The sequence below is a fragment of the Pteropus medius genome, unplaced genomic scaffold (assembly GCF_902729225.1).
Source record: "Pteropus medius unplaced genomic scaffold, Ma_sr-lr_union100, whole genome shotgun sequence".
Classification (NCBI taxonomy): domain Eukaryota; kingdom Metazoa; phylum Chordata; class Mammalia; order Chiroptera; family Pteropodidae; genus Pteropus; species Pteropus medius.
The window spans coordinates 14,230,180-14,254,252 of record NW_024354499.1 but is presented as its reverse complement, the minus strand read 5'-3'; the positions used below and the strand labels follow the sequence as shown (position 1 = coordinate 14,254,252).

At 35.6% G+C, this 24,073-nt stretch overlaps 1 protein-coding gene across 3 annotated transcripts in view; it reads right to left on the bottom strand.

The window, feature by feature from the left end:
- The window catches only part of KCMF1 (potassium channel modulatory factor 1), a 63,057-nt gene that overhangs the window by 22,349 nt on the left and 16,635 nt on the right, over positions 1-24,073 (bottom strand). For 2 of the 3 annotated variants that reach the window (XM_039852722.1, XM_039852723.1), the window contains exon 2: positions 129-296. In XM_039852722.1, coding sequence (XP_039708656.1) covers positions 129-296 — 168 coding nt within the window. Of the gene's footprint in view, positions 1-128; positions 319-24,073 lie in introns of those variants that run through there. The other variant, XM_039852721.1, reaches the window with a different exon arrangement.

Below are 24,073 nucleotides of genomic sequence, written 5' to 3'. Positions count from 1 at the left end.
TCATGTTATTTTTAATAAATATGGAGCTTCATGTATGCATTGGGTTAGAACATCTTGCCTTTACTTCTTCACACACATACATACAAAATTCTAAATGATAATCCACTAAAATTTTGTTAAATACATACCAAAATCTACCCTTGTTAATATGCACTGCATTGGGTGGTCAGTTGTATGCCTTGTTGTTGTTGCACCACTTTCATAACAAGATGCACAAAGATCGTAATCGTAGCAAATTAAACACTTATATCTGCGACCTCGAAAATTTCCTTTTAAACATGCATCACAGCTGACACCTATAAAAAAAAGAGATATCATTAATTAGCAGCTGTAAAAGACTACACTCTCTATTTCACTTTTATAAATTCTTTCAGGTGCTCATTTAACCCCGTATTTCTTTTCCAAAATGACTAGAAATGACACAATAAAATAATATGGGAATTTCTAACAATATGAATGTTATTCTGATTTATACTCCTAATGAAAATGACTTAAAATGTTTGATAAAATGTTGAAAAAAAAAACACAACTCATTGATACAACAGATGGGTAGTTACCAGAGGGAAAGGGATGGGGGAAGGTGAAATGGGTAAAAGGAGTCAAATGTACGGTGACAGACGTAACAACTTTTGGTGGTGAGCAAGCTATAATGTATACAGATACTGAATTATAATGTTACACACCTAAAACTTATATAATGTTATAAACCAATGTTACTTCAATTAAAAAAATATGCCTTGATGAGCTAGCAAGAGGGTAAAAACCAAGTATAAGAGGAACTGGTAACTGGAATCCCTAAATGGGTGGGTATTATTTGCCAACGCGGGTAAAAAATCTGAGTTTAGATTTTTCACAGCATCGCAGGACAAAGCACCGGAAGCAAAGACCAAGGTCTGCTAAAGGTATTGTGTCTAACAGGCAATTCTTAAAGTTGAGACCCTAACACAGCAGGTCATCTAATAATGCCGTTTTATTATAATGCTGATGTGGGGGAGGGGGGAGGGAGAGTGTCTCAGGTGGGGGCCACGGTCTGTGTGGAGTTCTTCCCATGTTTGTGTTTTCTTTGGGGACTCTCCTCCCACATCCTAAAGATGTGCACGTGAAGTAAACTGGTTGTATCTGCATAGTTCCAATCTGAGTGAGTGTGGGTGTGAGTGGCCCTGCGGGGTAAGGTGTCCTGTCCAGGGCAGGTCCCACCTTCAGCCCTGAGCTGCTGAGATAGGCTCTGGCCACCCATGACCCAGAATTGGAATAAGTGGGTTGGAAAAGAATTATCTTGTTTTTATTCATCTTTCTTAAATGTATGTATAGCTCACATTTATTGCAATATTTAATATGAGAAATGTTTTGTGTCTTTATTTAAAAGTTTGGGGATGTTTTTGTGACCAGAAATATGCCATAGGATCTTAATGTCGTAGCTTCCAAAACACTACTGATGACATTAAGTAAGGATTTATTGTACATTCTCAGTGTATGGGTGGGCTAAAAATCCTCCCTAGGGGATTACAAATTTGCCCTAGTGAAATTCCCGCTCCCTCTCAGTACAAAACAATAAAACAACCCTGAAAAATCATAACCACAAACCAGCCCAGCCGTCTTATAAGTGGAGAGCCCAAATTCAGACTACCAAATGATTCCAAATGGTTCTCGGGTAAAGAATTGAGTTTAAAGTGGTCCTAAATTAGAACTGCCACTAAACATCTGGCAGAAATAAACTTCTAAGGAATGACGGTTCATACACAAAATACACCTATCCCTCAATTTACACAGATTATCTATTCCACATTTCTTACATGGAAGAAAACTGAGTGAAGAGTACACCAGTATGAAGAAAAGTACTAAAGAAACAGGATGATATAAGCCATAAAATATTTCACAAAAAAATACTAATGAAAATTCAGAAAAACCAAAATAATTTTATTTGCTGTTGGTGTCTGTACTGTAATCTAAAGCAATCAACCTTCTCCTTTTAATTGGCACAAAGTCACTATATTTATTGCATGAACTATTTGGACAGTGGTTACCAGAGGGGAGGGTGGAGGGGATTTAAATCATTTCTTCATTTAAAAAATTAAAAAATAAAGTAATTATTGACAGTAAAAAAAGAGAAATATTTGGAAGTACTACTTCAGTTTCATTATTTATGTTTGTTTTTGGATGTTCTTTTTCCAACCTCAACTTTTGCTAAGTTTTCATAAATTCTTCGATATTCATTGCAACATTTAAAAAAAAGTCTCTGAAATTTTAAGACTTGTTGGATGTTTGGATCAATATCTAGAATTGTGGTTTTCAGTGTTGTAGCAAACTGAAGAGCTTCATAAATATTTTCTGCAGTGAATGAAACTGGTTCAAGGTCACTGCCATATTCATTGGCAGGAAGGACTTCAGATGTTAAGCAAATTAATTCATTATCAGTTAATTCGCAATCAACCAGTAATTAGTTAATATCATATGCATTCAAATTGTCAGAGCCTCTTTCTTGAAATGTATTTAATAAATTAATAATGCCAGTTACTCCTTCTTCAGTTGTTGGAACCATATTCCTTGGTACAACTAATTCTGGTCATATTGCTTTCCAACAAGCATTTAAAGTTGACGGCTTTATATCACTCAAAACTAAAGCAATATTCTTCACACAACTTAAAATTGTGTATTTATTCCAGCCTTCTGTAACTGTGATTCATTATCTTCAAATTAAAAATATCATTAAAACTCCATTTAATATAATTAATCTTAAAGGTGGAAATAATGCTTCGATCTAAAGGTTGGATCAAGGAAGTTGTATTTGGTGGCAAATATACAATTTTTATATTTGGATGTTTTAAATTATGTGGATGATCCAGGTGCATTATCTAAAAGTATTTTAAAAGGAAGACAATTTTCCTTCATATAATTTTCAGCTTCTACTTGCAAAACATTCGTAAAACCAATCCCCCAAAATATCAGTAGTTACCCATGCTTTTTTATTTGCTATCTAATGAATGGGAAGGTCATTAGTAATAGTGTTAATAAGTATTGGTTCTTTGTACACTGCTGAGTTAAGCTATTGTTTTTTATAAAGAGTAACTGCCAATAATGGAAATGAAAAAGAAAATCACGTAAAATGAGACCTTGTAAACGAAAACTGTGTATAACAAGGTCCGTATAAATGGGCAGAGGGGTGTTTACCTAAAAAAAAAAAAAAACTGTGTAAAAAAAAAAAAAAACCCCAACAACTCGTAAATCGAGGGACAGGTGTACACACAAAAAACAAAGCACCACTAGAAAGCAGCAGCAGAAAGAGAGTAGAATCGGACTGCCAAAGAGTTTATATCAGAATAGGTTAAAAGAAATAAAAGAGAAGCCTGAAAAAAAAGAGGCAACCAACAGATTTCAAAATAAACCAAACAACATATAAATGTTAAAAAAATGACAATTAAGATTTAAAACTCAATGGGCAGGTTTATTGTAGGAAAAGCCTTTTAGTCACATGTGATTTGCTTATTTATGTAGAAAATCCAATACACCTAAATTGTTAGAATAAGTTTTAAGCAAGGTTGCTAAGTATAAAAACCAATTTAATAAAATATTGATTATATTTCTTCACTCCAAAAAAGAAAAATACACCATTTATGATTCCACTTATGTGCTTAGATTAGTCAAATTCATATAAAAAGAAGAATAGTGATCACCAGGGACTGAGTGGAAAGAGTATTGTTTAATGGGTAGAGTTTCAGTTTGGAATGATAAAAAGTTCTGGAAATTGATAGTGGTGATGGTTGCACAACAATGTGAATGTATTTTATGCTACTAAACTGTATATGCAAAAAGGGTTAAAATGACAGATTTTATGTTATGCATATTTTATAATAAAAAAAATTATGCCCTTTGCAACAGTATTCTAAAAAAGTGCCTATGAATAAATCTAAATTTTTGATTGGAGGGGAGGAGTTAAAAAAAGTCCTGAAGAAAATTAGTAAAAATGTATTCAAAGACATTAAAGGACTTTAAAAATAAAACTACCAGGTTCACAAACTAGAAAGTTCAATATAATGTCGATTCTTCCCAAATTGATCTGGGGATTCAATACAATTCTAATTAAAATCACAAAATAATTTTTTTGTGGCAGATAATAAGCTGACTCAAATTTTTATGCAAGTTGCAAAGGGCCAAGAAAGGCCAACGTATTCCTGAAGAAAAACAGGATGGAGGGATCTGCTTAACATATCAAGAGTTATTATAAAGCTACAGTAATTAAAATTGAATGGTACTGGCATTGAGATAGAAACACTGACCTATGGAACAGGAGAGAGCCCAAAAACAAGCAGACATGTTGAAAATCTGTTATATGATAGCAAGGTCACTAGAGACCAGTGGGGGAAAGGAGAGAATAGACAATAAATGATACAGGACAGGTGATTAACTATATATATGAAAAATAAAGTTGGATCTCTTCTATAGAATCCCACACACAAAAATCAATTCCAGATGGTTTAAAGACAAATGCCCAAGGAAAACAACAAAAATCTCTAAAAGACCATATAGAGAAATATTTTTATGAGCACAGAAGAGGAAACAATTTAACACAGACACACACATGCACACGGTCTAAACCATTAAGAGATAAATTCAACCAAGTTAAATTAAGACTTTTCCTCACACACTTCTGGAGGGATGGCAAATTGGTACGACTACAATGGAAAACAGCATAGAGATTTCTCGAAAAACTAAGAATTGAACTACCACCTGATCTAGCAATCTCTCTACTGGGTATTTACCCCCAAAAACTTGAAAACATTTATCCCAAAAGATATATGCATACTAATGTTCATAGCAGCATTATTCACGGTGGCCAGGACATGGAAACAACCAAAGTGTCCTACGACAGATGACTGGATAAAGATGTGATACATATATACAATGGAATGTTACTCAGCCATAAGAGATGAAATACTGCCATTTGCAACACCATAGATGGTTCTTGAGATAATCATTCTAAGTGAAATAAGTCAGACAAAAAGTTGAAAACCACATATCACTTATATGTGGGATATAATCTTAAAAGCAACAAACAAGACAAACAGACTCATGGACATGGACAATAAATAGACTAGTGATTACCAGAGGGTAGATGGGGAAAAGGGGGTAGTAGATGGGGTAAAAGGAGTCAAATATGTGGTGACAGAAAGAAATCTAACTATAGGCAGTGAACATATAATACAATATATATGAGACATATTGTAGAATTGTAACTTGAAACTTACTGGATTTTGTTGATCAATGTCACCCCAATAATTTTTAACAATAATAAAATACTTTTCTTCACCTTTTAATACCCTAGAGTGATGGAAAAGACAAGGCTCAGTAACTGCTGATATGTGTAACATACACGACAGAAAAAAGTTTGGTATTCCAAATGCATTAAGAACTCTCACACATCAATATGTGAGAAAATGATCAACATCCAATAAAAAATGGGCAAAGACTTCAATGGGCACTACAAAGAACACAAATGATTGATAAATACATAAATAGATGCTCAATCTCATAAGTCATCAAAGAAGTGCAAATAAAACTATGATAAGCTATCCTTACTATACCAATTTTGGCAAAAACCTAAGAAGTCTGATGATATCAAGTGGTAGGGAAGATAAAGAGCAACAGAAACACTTCTATTCGGCTGGTGGGAGCACACATTAGTACAACCACTTTGAAAATTTTATTCACATTATAGACAAGTTAAACATAAGCAATTCTTGACTCTGCAATTTCACTCTTAAATATATTCTCTGGGGAATCTCCTGTCCATGTGCACCAGAGGAATGCAGAAGAATGTTCACAGCAATTTTTGCAACTAAAAAAAAGGGGGGCTGTTTACAGGCCTTTTGAGTTGTTCTAGTGCATTATAGAATGAATTAAAACTCAAGTCAGCCACAGGTGAGGATGTCAGAGAATCTCATGTAAAAGTCTCAAAGGCTACATAAGCACAAACTTCAAAAACATCTAGTTTAGGAAATCAAATAAGCAGTAAAACTAGAAAAGAAAAATAGAGAACAATAAAATTTTGGTCATTGGTTCCCTCGGGAAGGTATGAAGCCTTCAGGGATCTTGAAAGGTAAAGTTTTTTTAGATCTGTCAGAGGGGATCTGTAGAACCATATTCTTCTTTTCCCTTGTATTTATTTGATAAATGTTCTCACATAGCCATTAAATTTTTTAAACTCCTCTCCCTCCAATCAAACAAAACAAAACAACCAAACCTGGGGTTGTTTATAATGACCCTTGGGCTGTTAGTTCAAGGTGGCAAACTAGCACAGTTTTGGCAGACTGCAGATTCTCAATAAATGCTTGCTGAAAGAATACATTAAAAAACAAAACACATGGATTCCTATTATTACATATCCTTAACAGTAAGCTATTATCACTTATTGTCCTTTGCTCAATTTCTTCACCTATTGAGTATGCTTTGAGAATCAAATGAGAAAAAAAGATGAAAGTCTTAAATTTTAAGGTACTATTATTTCATTCAGATGTAGTAAAACCGTGTCATCACATTTTCTGGTATGTAATTTGATACCAATTATAGTATAAATAACCTTGTAAATCAGTCCTCAAAATATCCTTCAAGATTGTTGAGATTTCCAAAGTTGTACTGAGATCCCACCAAGTCACACTGAGAGCCAAGTGATGGCATCAAGCCTGCAGTTTTTCAGCAAATTCAAAAAACTATTATTGAGTGCCTACTGTGTTTGAGGTCAGGAGTCCCCCAACTCCCAGGCCGTGGACTGGTACCGGTCCGTGGCCTATTAGGAACGAGGCCACAGAGCAGGAGGTGAGCGGCGGGCTATCAGTGAAACTTCATTGGTATTTGCAGCCACTCCCCAGCGCTACATCACTGCCTCAGTACCAGATCAGTTCCGCCTCAGATCATCAGGCATTCGATTTTCATAGGAGCACTGGTCCCTGGTGCCAAAAAGGTTGGGGACCACTGTTCTAGGTAATATGGATACAGGAAAGAATAAAATAGAAAAAACTGTGCACCCCCATAAAGCTAACATCTTAGTGAGTGAAGACAGGCATAAAAACAAAGTTTTTAAAAGCAAGTTAGAAGATAAGTGCTATGGAGAAAAAAAAAGCAGAAAAGGATAAACAGTATGGACAAAGAAAGCTTCACTGAATAGATATGTGAGCAAAAAAAAAAAAAGGAATAACTCAAAATCTGCTTATACAAAATAACTTCTAAGCATAACAGTGCTCTAAGCATAACACTGAAAATATTAAAAAGGTATAAATATCTATTTAGATTCACAAATAAAAATTCAATGTAACTGGGTACAGTAACTGTGCCAAATAAATGTAGGTTGAACTGCACTTTAAAAAGGTGCTTGAAAAAAAGAAAAAAAAATAACAAACAAATAAATAAATAAATAAATAAAAAGGTGCCTGAAAGGTGAACCCAGCTTTGAACACTAACCCTTGGTGTGTCCTATCTGACGTTACTAGGCCTGACTTTTCTTTCTATGGTGGAGATGCCTACTGATAAGTATAAATGAACAAAGATTAAGGTTACTTTGGATGGTGATATTGCCAAACATTCCTTTCTTTTTTAGTAGGAAGATGCTGATATTTGTGCCTTGCCTGTTCTATCCTTATTTAATTCAAAGCTATCTAAATCTAAATGAGCAGGGCTCCCCTAAGTGGTGAGGGTAAGGGATAGCGTGAGGCTGTACCTACAACCTGGCCAGAGTTCAGTAAGAAATCGTTCAACACCTCAGAACATCATAGGAGCACCCGTCCCTGGTGCCTAAAAGGTAGGGGACCACTACTATAGAGATTTTTTGTATTTGATTAGCTTACTATGAATAAGTCAGGGAAGTAAAAATGTTTTATAACCATACAGTTTTCCATACAGCCTTCTATCCCTTCTCATTGTAATAGCTCTGCCCTTTAACATTTGTAATTTGTCATCATAAGCTTCATAAGCCTAACTCAACATCTAATTTTATAGAGGACTCCATACTACCTCAGACTTGAAATTAGCTCTAAGTCTCTAAATCAAAGCACAGAACCATGCATAGACCTTGCCAGTTTCTCAACAGCAACCCACTTTCCTCATCTCCACTCAGAATTATTAAATCTTATTTAGCTTTGAAAAGGACCCAGATTTCTTACTCAAAACAGATTCCCTTCTATCTGTCAGAACTCATTTTAGAACACAGACTAATAAAATTTCCTCCCTACGTAATCTAGTTCCTATTACAGAAAATAAGGGAGCTTTCTACTGCATAGTCCCTTGGTTAACAATAGTGGTTCTTTCTGGTATCAGGAGGCTCAGGAAAATCTTAAACAGAACATATATGTGGCATATGAAAAATGATCAATTCCCTGATAAGAAAAAAGAGTTACTTTTGATGAGACAACAATAACTGCAAAAACTGAGCTAACTAAATAACATACAACCTGTCTTTGAATAATCTAGCTTTAGCCATACTGTGTCATAAATAAATTCAGACAATCACTAGTTTGTAAAATGGTAATTAGCACAAGCTACATCATAAAGTTATGGTGGGATATTTATAATCCCCTATCTGATCAAGTTTACCTAACAATATAACCAAAAAAGTGAGAAAACATATTTTAAACTCAATTTTGGCACTAGCACAAATGAAACTTAAATGCAAAGAACTGTGTATATCTGACAACTCCTGCCTGTAAAAGGTATATCTGAACATGTTCATATTCTCAACATTTACCTTTGTATTTAGTAGTTCTGTAAAATACATAAAAGCTATGATCTAAAAATCAAATAAAAGACTGCCCCCTAGTGGTTACAGATGTTTAAAAGCCACTGAAATGTTAAAAGTTTTTTTTCTTAATTTTTAAAAATGAAACAAACAAAAAACCCTGAAGGTTTTTCTCTTTCAAAAGCTTTAAGTAAAGAAACCTCTTTGTTTCATTTTAAATGCTATAACTAAATAGAGAGTCGGGAAAGTCAATAAACGGCAAGCTATCTGTAAAGAAAGAGAAAAAGGGTAAACAGGAAATCGACACCACCTGGAATTTGAAGGCCTGACATTATACATTTGCCAGTGACAAATTATTTTTACTTCTAGATGCCATGTAATTTGGGGAGAAAGCTCTCTTTTTACTTCTTGAATAAGTGTGACTTTAAAAAAAAAAGCACGTTTGTGTACTATGTGCTATATAATAATTTTAGCTGAGAACTGCACAGAGAACTATGTCACTAAAATAACTTTACGCTAATAAGGCACAATTCTCAAAAGGGGACTCTTTGTATTTAGATGGTTAAAAAAATCAGGCAACCCTTTGAAGAGGTTCCTAGATGAATACAAAAGCAATTAAAGAAATAAACTACTGTAACTCAGTGAAAAGCAGAAGTAGCCAAAATTAAAGATGGTGGTCCAAAGATATTTCTAGAAGCAAAATTGCTGAAGGAAGGAATCTAAGACAAATTTTACAATGTTTCACAAGCTGGGAGCCTAGATTAAGAGTAGAAAGCTTTTCCCCCTTCTATTAAAGACTAGAATTACAAAGTCATGCCTTCTAAAGGTAAAGTAACTCAAGGAATTTTTTTTTTTAAAGAGCCTTGTTTTTAGAATTAGGAACAGAAGATATATGTGTACATACATGTATACACACATATTAAGTAGACATGTAACTTTATACATAGCTTATTTTAAAAAATTTATGCCATGTGGTTAAAGGAGAGAGTGGAGAGGAGAGATGATTGCGTAGAGAGACCCATACAAATATACTATTCAAGAAAAGACCTATAAAGAAATCCCAGGGGCAGAGAAAGAGAAATGAGAAGGAGGTATACAGTTAGGGGAGGACAAGATTCAGAAGAAAGAGAACTGGGTGGCTGACATGAATGAACATCAGAGTAGGTGAAAACATGGAGATGCTTGGTAAGTATGTTTTGTAGTATGTGTACTCTTCACACTTAGACTTGCTTGAAACTTTGATACATTTACCTGGCAATTTAAAACAACTATTTCTGTACTGGGCCTCAGCTTTTTTACTAACTTTATTGTTTTCAGGTGGAATTCTTCCAGTACTGTGATATGTAAAAATAAGGAGCATCCGTCTATCCTTTCATTACTTATTAAGTACCTATATCTACCATGTGCCAAGATAAAGTTGTGAACAAAAGCAATGAATGAAAATTCTTGCTACATACAGCTAATACTCTAGCTGTATTTATAGCAACTTCCACCATTATTTATTGTGTTCCAGGCAATTTACACACACTACTTCATTAATCTTCACAATAAAGTCATGAGGCAGTTTGAAAGTGTGATAACATTTTTCTTGGCTATGGACAATTCAAAGTCAGTTCAAAATTGTCCCAAAAAGTGGATAGAAAAGCAGGGGTTGAACACTATATTTAAGGAGTTCTTTATGCATTTTGGAACAAATGATTGGTTTGCTTCGTTTTAAAGAACTGGTCTGTGCTCTTATTTCAGAGAAATGCACCTCTGGCCTGCAAACAGAAACCTATCTTAGTAAAAACAGACTAGCTTGTGAATGAGCTTAAGAACAGCCTTTCAGAACCTTTTATCTGGAAATAAAGAAGCTTCTCTATATCAGACATAATCAGAGCTGATTTCTGACTCACAGATAAAATGAAGAAAGAGAAGGTGTGTAAGGTGTGCCTGGGACAAAGTAGGAATTCAATAAGTATCTGCTGAATGAGTAAAGTGAATGAAAAAAGGGATTAATGTGTGTCTATAACAGACTTCTTAATGTAAGAATGACTGAATGATGAAAGTGGGAGGTGGGGGAGGACTAACAACAGGTACTTGTTTCCTATAGAAGAAAAGAAAATTAAGTAAGAAAAACGCTGCACCAAATACTTCTACATATCAGCTACAATTCAGCAACATCAGCTCAAGAGAGCTTGGTTGCCAGTTGTGCCAAACGATGAGGCTGTTGGTGGGAAACAGGTTTTTGTCTGCCAGTTTTGTGTTAACAATTTAATATGTAAAAACATAAAAACCTCACCAATATTTCATATATATGTGCAACTGAGTTTAGTTGCTGTAAACAATGTACACTGCACAGAAACTACTGTTCTGTTTTGAAGACCCTCCAGGCAGGTCCATTGAGCAAGGCAGAGAGCTCCAGCTCTCCAAAGACAAATATCCTGAGAGAAGGTGGTAATTTTTATGAAACTATCTAGTGAATATATGAGCATTTTGCAGAGGCTTGCAAAGGAGAGTACTAGTTTAAAAAAAAAATGCATTAAATGTCAAATTTGTAGCAGCTGGACTGAAAAATTAAAACACTTAAAAAGGTATAACATAAGACAATCTCCCTCAGTTCATCTCTACCCAGCAATGTTCCCTCAATAACCAATTAGTGTTTAACTAACCTAGATACCCAAGGCAACTGCTAAGCGCTTGGTCACTTAACTGTTGTTCTGTTACAAATGAATAAACTGAGACACATAGGCACTAGGTAACTTGCTCCAAGGTACACAGCCATTAAGTAGCAAACCAGTCATTAAGATGACGGATTACCTACTGAAGCATGTTTTTTGATAAGGGTAATTTTTTTCCCCCAGAAATGTATGTCCTTAGAACTTTTTATTTACCATGGCACAGAGATATACATTTTTGTTATTCCTTCATCTTTGTTTTTTCTTCAACTCTTTATTTTCTAAGGGACCCTAATTTTACTGATCACATAACTTTTCTACAATGAAATTCTGAGGCTGAAATTACTTATAGATATTTATTTCCAGGAGTTGATAATCAAACATGGCTCTACCTAAAGTCACTATTTTACTCTAGTGTAGTTTTCTCAGCTTCTTAAACATCCATGCCCTATACTGGCAAATGTTTAAATACATTACATCTCCTTTACTTAAAAATTTAATAAGCATGAAATATACATGGCCTCACTCCTTCAAATCACAGCAGATCAACAATCAATATGACTCACATATATAATTTTTTTTTTTTTAATTTTTGGTCTTTTCAAACTTGAGGAAGTTTGGCATACATACATCTCCAAACATGGGACTCAACAACCTATGACACGTGACATAATCACACAATGAAATACTAGAACATTACGCTCTGATAATCTACTAGACTTACACACATTAATATGTCTAAGTCTCCATAAAAAAACAAATTATAAAAAGATATATACTATATAGAAACATATAAATTTAAAAATACACAACTCAATTCTCTTGAATTGTTTACAAACATATATATATGTGGGAAGTATATTGAAATGTGGATGAGAAGGTTATACACCAACTACAAGAAGTGATGACCTCTGGGAGGTAGGGAGAAAGGGAAGGAACCAGAAGAGAATCAAACAAGAAAGGGTATAAAGTGGAACTCACCTGTAATAAAGCCTTATTTCTTTCTATGTTTAAATGTTTCATTAAAAAAAAAAAAGGGGATAGTTCCATAGTGTAGTGGTTAACACGTCTGCTTTACACGCAGAAGGTCCTGGGTTCACGCCCCATCTGGAGCCACGGACCATACATACTCCGGGTGCACCAGGACCCGGGTGTGTGCCGTGAGCGCGTGGTGGAGGAGACGCCCCGCCTTTAGAGATCCAGTTCTTAAAGGGAGATAGCAACATCCATAGGTCAGGGGTGGAAGTGCGGGGGCGGGGGATTAAAAAGGGGGAAAAAATAATAATAAAAATAAAAAACACCCAAGATGGACAAACTCCTCATCCCATCTCAACCTGTAAAATAACTTGTAGCATGGAAGATGACTTTGAGAGACAGAATGAGTGGTTTCTGAGTTATAAATGGGTAAAAGAGTGAAATTATGGACTAAAACTACTTTTGGGAGCCCCAGCATTGGATTCTATATCTATATGCTATATCTGATAAACTATAAAGTAGTTACTGAGTTTCAAGCTAAGTGTTCACAGAATGACTTCTCCCATGCACAGTGTATGATCTGGACGTGCTAGACAACTCATAGGCAATGTGAAGACCATACTACAGATGTAAGAGAGAAAAATGTCATTTCGAAAAACTAAAGGGTGAAATACACTTGGTATTTTCCCCACCTGGAACTGCCGGGCCTATGGTTCAAACACTTTTAAACTGACTTCTGCAACTGTGTGAGGGAAAGGGGAAAGAATGTGGAAATCCTTAATGCACCACAAGATGAACAGATAGGGAACAGAAAAAAATCTGTTTAATGATATTTGTTTAAGGTATCTGAGTTAGAAATGTCTGCCTTTGTTATTTGTAACAAATTCCCAGTCAAATAAGGCACATGACAGCTCCATTACCGTGTAAAAGATTTGTCCCAGATCAGTAATAGTAAGTAGGAGATAATTTCGAATTAGCTTAACATTACTTCATCAACACATTGAGAACCTGTAGTACCTAGTTAATGCTTAAAGTTTAACAAGGAATGAAGGTAGTAAATAAGCCTCATTTGCATTTTAATTAAAATACAGCATGAAGAGTGAGGGACAGAGAAATATGGAAACACATGTAACACAGAGTAGTGGTTGGGAGGGTACAACAGAACCCCATAATTAGCCTCACCCTGACACAACTGTATACCAAGCAGTCCCTGAGGTACCTCTCTTCAAAACACTGAAATACAACCGCAGGTCTCTTTGTTCCATGTTCCCTACACATAGAGCAGTTATTCTTTAATCCACTCTCAGCCACTATACAGTTTAAGAAAGAATTAAGTTGCTTTCCCTCTTTCTAGGCTAATCAATAAAATCTAACAGATCTTTAAAAATCCTACCTTCAATGGTTACATTATTTTATGTCTGCTCCAGCTCTTTTGCTAATTTTAAACTAAGGATACCCACAGCAGACATAAAACTCTGGAGAGAACTAAGAATAATTAATAACATACAGAGAATGCACTATCACCAGAAAAGTTATGTCTGGTTTAGGAAGCATACTAGCCTAATTTTAGATGTTAAGTTTGAGGGGATAGTAACACATGCAAGTTGAAAGGTACTGTAAATGGTTAGGCTGATCTTTGGGAGATTTCCTTTGAGAGAGAACATGTCTTTCTACCAGAGTAATTGTATAGGACAAAAAGAAGAAAAAAACTAAGCATAAAGATAAAATGAGGAAAACTGGCAGTGCTTATACAGTCTGAACTAAATCTCTAGGAAATCAAATTAACTGGTATTTGAATATAAGTATCCAAAACTAAAAAAACAAAATACTGGCTTTAATATAAATATTATTCATATTTCTTCTTCCCTCCATTTATGAACATTTCCAGCCATGGCTGTAAGCATTATGTCCCTAGTAAGTTAAGGCACCATCCAGAAAATGCATCTGGGTTGACAATACATCAATAATGACTTTGAAATCCAACACTCAAAAGAACAGATCACCCACTTAAAGAATTTGGCAATAACTCCAGCCTAGAAAATTCAAGAGCAAACTTTAAGAGCATGTAAACAAATTTATCAGCAAAGATTAAAATCTTGCCTGACTGTAAAGAGACTGGTTAATTGGTCTTTGCTATCTTCAAGGGAGAAAAAAGAAAAGCATGTAATAATTGATGTCACTGGCACATAAACATTCATTTCTCTTTCCTTTCCTCACATTTCAAGGACATCTGAAGTAAAGTAGGGTGCTGGTTATTACTATTGTTTCTCAGCTCCAAGTCTACCCTTCTAGTGTATTCTTTGCAATGCTGGTCTAGAAAGCAGTTCTCAATCAAGGGCCATTTTACCCATTGGGGGTCTGGCAATGTATGGAAACACTGAAAGCAGGGAGATACTGGCATTAAGTGGGTAGAGGCCAGGATTATTATTAAACATCCTACAAAGCACAGGACAGCCATCTGGCCCAAAATGTCAATGGTGCCAAGGTTGAGAAACCATGGTCTAGTCTAGGCTTGGCAAACACAATTCACACTCCATTGTCAAGCTGGTTCTGGTTTACATTCTATCAATGGGAGGCCCTTAAAGGGAGAGAGAAAGTACCACTCCAGCAGCAGAGGGCTCCAGCACCAGCCTCTTCTGGCATTCTCACTTGCCAGCTACATCTCACTTAAAAGGCCAAGTACCAACTGGGAGTGGGGAAACACAACTCTGAACTCCTAAATCCTAGTAACTCCAACTTTTCCCCTTGTTGCAATTATGAAAATATCTATACTTGTACTGTCCAATGAAATAGCCACTAGCTGTTAAAATGCCATCAGCTGAGAGGGCCTAGAAGCAGTGATGCTCCAGCAGCAATGAGCCCACCAAGCACCAGATCTTTGTTTTCAAATGGCATCCTCCACTATGAGGAACCTGAGCTCCCTGACTTATGGATGATTCCAGGGGTTGGGGCAGGGCAAGTACATGAGCCAGTTCTAGAATAAATGATCCAGACAAAACAATGGGACACAAAAGAAACCTTGGAGGGTTTTCCACTGGCCATATCTGGGACAATTTGATCAAAATAAATAATAAAAAGTAACGGATTAAAACCTATTGAATGTAAGAATCGAAGTGTCCATACTGACATAAATGAATAAACAAATAGACCAAGGAGAAGGAACGAGGACAAAAGTTTTCCTATGGTAGCTATATTAACTAGATTTTATACTCTACTCCTACTTCACCAGCACTGGAAATGCACTGTCCAATATGGTAGCCACCAGCCACATGTGACTATTTAAATGTAACTTATTAAATAAAATTTAAAATTCAGTTCACGATTAGCCACATTTCAAGTGCTTACATAGCTAGCGGCTATTGCACTGGACAGCAATGCACTAACAATGGCAATTGAGACTGAGCCATAATTTTGTGAAGATAAGGTCTAGAACAGATAGAAAGGTAATACCTAATTTTATTCTTTTCTCAAACTCTTAAAATTTGGTATTTGTGAACCTCGAAAAGGACCATATCTGCCAAGAAGGACTCCTCATGGTTAACTGAGCACAAATTCATAACCAGAGTCTAGCAGCCATAGCTGACAGAGGCCTCTCATACACACTGCATTTCAGGGAAAAGCTGCCAAATGAGCCTTCAGCCTCCAGCACTGTGTTCCAGCTCTCTTAGTCAACCCTTATAAAGGAGTTCCTGGTATCTTGTTTTTTGACTAAACTATGCGGCTATAGCCTCATTTGCATTATAATAACCAATCAGAGCAGCTCCATTACAACCAATCAGAATTCAGGAAACTGTCCAATCAGGAGAGTGCTATTTGGATCAATGAGACCATGCAAATTTAGATTCCTCATTTGCATAAAAATGGACCAATCAGTAACCAGGATGGAATATCTCTCTATAAAATTTGGCCTTCCTTTGGTCTCAGTGGAACATACTTTTGGTTTCCACTAGAGGCTATTTCCCTGGTTTACGAACTGTTCTCTTGAAAAAAGAGACTGCTTTCTGCACCCCAGATTAGGGACTTTGTTTACATCAGATTGGTGGCAGTGAACTTTTGTTGACATATTGGAATTGAAAAATAGACACTTTCATAAGGACAGGAATAAGAGTAAACAATAGCAACAAAATTTTAGAACCTGGGAAGCAGATAAATGAGTGGTAACTGAGGAGATCGAAGACAGCTGAATCCTAGTATAAGAAGTTGGTGCTAAGTGACCAAATTACCTCCAAAAAGAGGAGGAGGGGAGAGGGAGAGAACAGAACATTAAAGAAAATTGGAACATCAATCTAGAAGTTCCAGTATATTGAAAATGGAGGAGGGGAGAAAATTATCAACAGAATAATTCAAGAACAGTTCCTAGAAAAGAAAATATGAATTGCCAGACCGAAAGAGCCCAGGGAGTACCCAACACAGTGGATATATATCAATCCCATTTCAGAAGAATGGGTATAAAGGAGATTTTTTTACTAGCTTCCAGAAGAGAGGGTAGGGCAAGGGAGGAGTAAAGGTCACATACAAAGATTAAGAGTTTGATGTTTTCAACTGAACACTGGATATTGGTGCTAATGTCATCAAAGTTCTGAGGGAAAGAATTTCCAAATTAAAATTCTACACTTTGGAAAGTTATCATTAAAGTATGAAGGTAATTTAACAATAGTTTCACATGTGCTAAGTTCTTCTAAAAAATTATTTTCCAGGCACCCTTTCTCCAGAAACTACTTAAGTATATGTTACCAGAAGAGAAGAGGAGAGAAATGGAGAGACAGAATCCAGGAAACAGGAGATCCAATACAAGAGAGAAGCAATGAAAATCACCAGGGAGATGATGAAGTGGGAATCCCAAGAATGACAGCTATGGAGTAGATGAAAGAAACTAGTCACTTTGGAGCAGTGACATTCAGGAGCCACATACACTAAGTGGTCATCACCTAGATCCTGAGGCCACTGCACTGTTTATTTTACACTGTTTACTGAAGTGTAAAACCATTCAGAAAAGTACACAAATCATAAACACACAGCACTTGGTTTTCACAAAGTGAACACATCCTATGTAACCAACACCCAGATCAAGTAATGGAATATTACCAGAATAGTCTCCCTTATGCCCCTTCTAGTAACTATCCCAAGTTACTATACTGACATCTAACATCCTAGATTAATCTCCCACTTTGTTTATATATGTATAAACACACACACACACACACACACACACACAAGCAGCATTTGCAGTGCTTTTAGTCGTTTGTGCATATCTAAGTTGCCCGATGCGCACACTCCCACCTGAGGTCAAATAAGTTACCAGTCCATCTTCTTGTTTCAGCTCTCATCCTGTAAACAAGTGTTCTTTTCATGGTCTACTTAGTGCCATGTTTTTCACCTTTCTGTACTGCTTCTAGGTGATTTCACTGTTTAAAATGGCCACTAAATGTAGCGCTTAAAATACTGTCTAGTGTTCCTAAGCACAAGGCTGTGATGTGTCTTACAGATAAAATGTGTTAGATAAGCTTTGTTTAAGCATAAGTTATAGTGCCATTGTTGGCTGAGTTCTATGTTCATTAATCAACAACATGTGTCAAATAAGGTGTTTCAGTTGAAACACACATAAAACAAGGTTATGTTTTGATCTGCTGATGAAAATATGATCAGAGACTTGCAAGAAGCAAACCCAAAATTTCCCCTAGAAGCAATGGTTCAGTATTTACTAAGTCAGTGTTCATAGCAACTTTATAGAACACAAAATATAAACTATCAAAAATAGCAAGAATCACATACACACACACGTGCACACACAAACACACACACAAACTATATAGTAGTATTATACTTTTTCTTTTTGACCTGAGGACAGAATGATGCCCAAGGAATTGGGCCCAGGCTCAGCTGCTCATCTGGATTTGGCTGGTCATGACCATGTGCTGATGAAGTTCCTGTTCTCCCCTCCTCCAGGAAACATTCAGCTGAGATCCCTCATTTTACCACCTAGTATTCCGCTCTGACTTGCTCCTCGGGATCGACCACAGTGAGCAGCTGTCCTCTGACCACGTCTCTGCTGGAAATCCACTCTGGTCCACACGATAGCCCAACCAAATCCTGTTGCTGTGGTGGCCTTGAATTTTCAAGGTTCACTTGTGACCTCACCCAATGGGCCTCTTGGAAACTCTCAGGAGCCTGAGGTAGACTTTGTTCAGCTGCTCCTGTCCTAGGAGCTTTCAGCCAATGGCGCACCGGCCCTCTCCTAACACAGCGAGGTGTGAGCTTGCTGCTGCGTGTTCATTAACAGTATGTTGCTTAGATGGGAACAGATATATTGGGGGTTAAACTACAGAGGAAGGAAAGAGGATGATCAAGACAAAGGTCCAGATAGTGGTATGGACATGTCTGTAAGATGGTCTATTTTTTAATATCAGTGATGGATACAGGGATCTTTATTACCTTTTTCCTAAATACATTTTGTACACTCTTCTGAATGCATGACATATTTCTCACACATACATAAACATTCCATTCTTGAAGGAAAGGATTACCTGACTGGCCATATATCTTAAAAATAGCAAATACTGTTTAGGTTTCTTTTGCTATAAACTTCTAAAAAGAAACTACCAAGTATTTGTAATACTTAGTATTACTTTGGTAACATTTTTATTACCTCTTAATGAATGAGGACTTTCTAAGCCATACAAGGAATCTGAAACCATAAATGGGGTAAGGGGGAGACACTGTAAATATGATAATAAATATAAAACTTTTAATATTGGCAAAAAGCAAACTCAAATGAAAACCAATAAGGAGACATATTTCCAACAAATATAACAATAGGTTCTTAAACATTAAGAAAAAGATAAACAGGAAAAAAATAGGAAATGATATATGAACAAGCATTTACTGAAGAGGAAGTATGTCATTCAAATACATCCTTGGTAATAAAAGAAGTAAGTCTAAAGTCCTCCAAGATTTTCAAAATCATTCCTAATTCAAGAAAGGCTCATAAAAATATTAAAGTAGAAGATTCAAGCATGACAAGTAAAATGAAAGGTAAACCAACAATCCTGTGAATCACAGCTGGCTTCATTCTTGGTTAAGATGGACCCTCCTCACCTACGAGTCCTCCTTTAAAAATTTCAACTTCTCTCATTCTATAAATTCTAGCTTAGGTACCACCCTCAATTAACATATAAGGAGGACTGAATCTTGGCCTTCACCCAAACTAACAACATTTGTTAGCTTCTTCACAGTTACTTACTTGCTACATCTTTTCACTTGCCCACTTATCTTCCCGATTGTAAGGTCCTGTATTTGACCCTATTCTATACAATGTTTTTATTAGTGATTTAGAAAATGACAGAAAACATACTTACAAGCTTTACATAAAAGAAATGGTTAAAATATTGGAAGACAGAACAGAAATTCAAAGAGGCGAATGGGTGTGCCAAAACAAGAATTTTTAAAGGGATTCACATAAAGTCTTGCCTTTGGATTAAACGTCAATTCATATGATAAAAAAATTCTGGATGAATTAACTAAGCAGAACTTCAGCTTCACTATCATCCCAAGATGGGATGCAGTTGCTAAAAAAGCCAGCAAATAAACAAAAAAAGCTTAGGATACGTTAACAGATGTGTGAGATACACAGCTATAATAGTTCTACAACATTTCACTCTTGTCAGACCACATGTGAAGAACTGCGTTCAGTTCTGGGTGTCTTGCTATAAAATGGGGGTGGGGGGAAGATACAATATATTGAAAGAATGGAAAAGAATCTAGAAAGTCCAATGGGCTTTTTAGCAGAAGAGCTGAGAGTGGGGCAATGCAGAGGGGCTGTGACAGCTTCAAACAGCTTCACAAATAAGTAGTACACTTGTTCTCTGTGCAGCTACTTAAGTCAAAACCAAGAGGCACTAAATGCAATGTGGTATCCTACAAGAGAAAAGGGGTACTAGTGGGAAAACTGGCAAAATCGGAATAAGTCTGCAGTTTAGTGAGTAATAACATATCAAATGCTGGTTTCTTAGTTTTGACAAACGTGCTAAGGTAATAAATATGCTAAAGTTAGGAGAAACTGGGTGAAGGCTATGTGGGAAGTTTCTATATAATCTTTGCAACTTTTCTGTAAATCTAAAATTACTACAAAATAAAAAGTTTATTTAAAAAAATAAACAAGGAGGCAGATGGTTCAACGAATGGCTTTCAAATAGTGTAGTGCGTGCTCTAATAAAACATGGGTTGTGTTTAGAGATTAGACAGACGGAAATGTGCCTTTGAAAGGATTTCTGCATATTTCATGGAACACTGTACCATCTCAACTGGAGGTCAAATGAGTTAGCAGAACCACTAATCTTGGATTCTCTAAATCGGAATGTAAAGAACAAAATTAAATGAAGCAGGATCCATCAACATTAGGGAAGTAATAATCTTATATATGCAATAATGTTACAAATGATTTTTCTACTAGTTTTGAGGACCTCAAAACCTTCTGTAAGTGTTTTTCAATCTATAGGTTATGACCCAGTGAAATTAGTAGCTCTCACTGGGAAGTACCATTCCCAGGGAATGAGTATTCTTTGGTCTTCACAATGATTGGAGCTCTACTGGCATTTAATGGGGAAAGATGCCAAAGATGCTAGGCATCTGGAAATGCAATAAACTATCCATGAGCCTATTTAAACAACAAAAAAACTGTCCAGCATCCCAACAAGATATTCCACATCTCCCACTAGACATTCAAATAGGATCTAAAAAAAATTTTTTTTAAATTTAAGCATATTACCAAACTCCATTTTCCCATTAACATAAACTACTTTTTTGCAGCTTTAGTAAACACTCTCCAGGTATGCCTGTATCCCTTGTTAAGAAAAGATTATAAGACTGTTTAGCATTTCAGAAAATCCTGATGATAAAGCTGTTTGTAGTAGCTGAATTTCCAGTACAGCGTATCTATACAGACTGCTTTTATAGCTGTAACCTTCAAATAAGAGAGACTCTTCTGAATAGATTTATTTCCAAACATTATTAAGTTAGTAGGAGCTTATGAAACAGAGGTTTCTTTCTAAATAACACTAAAAAATATTTTACATCAAGGTCATCCTATGTACATTTTTTTTTTTGGTCAAAATGATTAAAAATCTATGCTGTGAAAATTAAATGTTAAACTCACTTATACTGGGGTTGCTATTCTTCTTTTTTTGCTCTAATAATGTCCCCCAGTCTACCATGTGGCTGTCACTGTTTCTTTTTCTAATCCATCCTCTACTCCCCCACTGACTATCAGAGGATATGCTCTCCAGAGGGGTTAAGTACTTAGAGACCCAATGTAGGTTGTTGATAGTGGATTCCACCAGGTTTTCTGTGAGACTTCATCACTTCCTTTCTCATGCCAGGTCATTTTATAGGGAATTATTTTGATAGTACATTTATAAACAAAGTCAAATTCACTGATGAGTATGTGATACTACTTTTATTTCTCCATGTTGATAGACTAATTTGTCTTATGTTATCCCTACATCAAGGAAAATCATTTCCCTCTGTTATGTTTTCCCTTTTATTTAATATATATATATATATTATTTCATATAATATATATATATTATTTTAACAGGTTTTATTCTGGTGTCTACACAAATCTCACATCTTTCATTTACCTACACTTTTTATAGGGTATGTTTTCTGATCTCTTTTAAATTCAAACTTATTTACTGTAAGGTATAGGCACTCAACTATTTCACTGTAATATCTGAAGTAGCTGTATTAACTTTATTTCAGGGTAACCTGAAATATTTGTTACAAAAATAAATGAGGCACTGGGTCTGATAGGGTTGAGAAAGTGTATCTTAATCAGAATTTCTGGAAACTAAGCAGAATTAAAAATTACCAGAGTACACTGCAAATAGTTAAGATACTGTTTCATGAGCAATTATGTGTGTATTTTCTGGGTGCTATAAAAATGTTATTTCTTGCTATAAGTCAAGATCAAATAAGTTTGCAAGCCACTGTTAAAGTGCTTCCCCAATAACTGAACAAACCAGTCATCAATAATTCTATATGGTCCATCACAGTCCCTGTTTGCTTTACAAAGGTCCCTCCTCTCCTGGTCTCTCAGTCTTACTCTGTGATCTATGTTCTCCCCTTCTCTCTAAAACAGATGCTTTCACCTTCCCCACTTTCCACATGTAAAATTTCAAGTCATTCCTTCAATTTCTTCATCTTTTCTATTTTAAAAGCAAGCAAGCAAACAAAAAGCTATGAACATGGCAAAAGGCCAAAAAAGTGGCCTTTTTTAGGCATGATGAAATCCAGAAGACATAAAGAAAAGGCAAAGATAAGTCTACAAAAAAAATGAAAATCTTTTGGAGGAGCCAAGACACCATGTACAAGGCAAATGTGACTGAGAAAAAAAGTACTACAATATAAAAAAGGTTAAGACCAGGAATAATCAGAAGAAACAAGCAATTTTATGAAGCAAAAAAGTGAGAGCAACATGAAATTTTAAATGAAAATGAAGTCATACACTTATCCTATGACCCAGCAATTTATTACTTCTAAGAGGACATTTTGAATATTTGGTTGTCACAATAGCTAGGTGTCACCCTGGCATCTGAGAGATGAATGACAGGGATTCTAGAAATCTGTGGTGATTGACAATGTTATAAACTGCGCCAACTTTCACATGACTTCCAAATGTCTCAACAGAAAAACCTGTTTATAATTATTTGAACTTAGAAGCTAACTCAATTTTATATATAGATATTAAGTATTTCTGCATGATTTTAACACAGGCTGAAATCACCAGTAATAGAATTGTTTGGGTAAACTGTTTAGAACTTGACATCATGAGCTGGTCCAAAAAAACAGAGCGTTGATGGCAACACTGTTTAAGGAATCTGAACTGTCAACACAACATGTCTGTCATGGATTTGCAACTGAACACATTCACAGTGATTCTGTATACAGGTACCAGTATCTAAGTTCTTCATTATTTCCTCTAATATAATTATGCCTGATCATATACATCTAAAGACATATTGTTTTATTAAACATTTCATTTTTGTTTCCTTTATATTAGAGCATTATAGTGATTTCTTTAAAACATGTAATTAAGAGTTTCTTTATAGAAAAATTTCAATAAATAAACTCAGGAAAAATGATTAACAGTTAGAAAATTAACATCTTGCAACCACTGTGAAACAACAGATCCAGTGACTGCCAGTGGAGGGACAGGCTGGCATTTGAACCCATTGAGACAATCAGACAGTATGGGCCTTTCAATATGATATATAGTTAAGAGGTATTACAAAATAGTCTCACCAAAACAAACATCTGAATCAAGCCTCTAGAACTGAGTACCACTTAGAAATATGGGGAATGAAAGGATATGTTAAAATGACATCATAAAAGTGCAAGCCAATAAAAACAAAAACAAAAAATGCAAGCCAGAATTTGGGAAATACCATCAGAGAAATAATCCAGTTTCTTCAACAAATAAATTGCATTCTTAAAAAAAGGAGGGCTGTTATAAATTAATAGAAATCATAAAGGACATACCAACAAAATGTAATATGCGGACCTTTTTTAGATCTCGATTTTAACTAACATTAAGATGACATTTTTGAGACAATTAGGAAACTGAACATGAACTGGATATTACATAATATTAAAGAATTAATGTTAATTTTGTGAGGTATGATAATATTGTGGCTTCCCACACACAGTGCACTCCTGTCGGCTA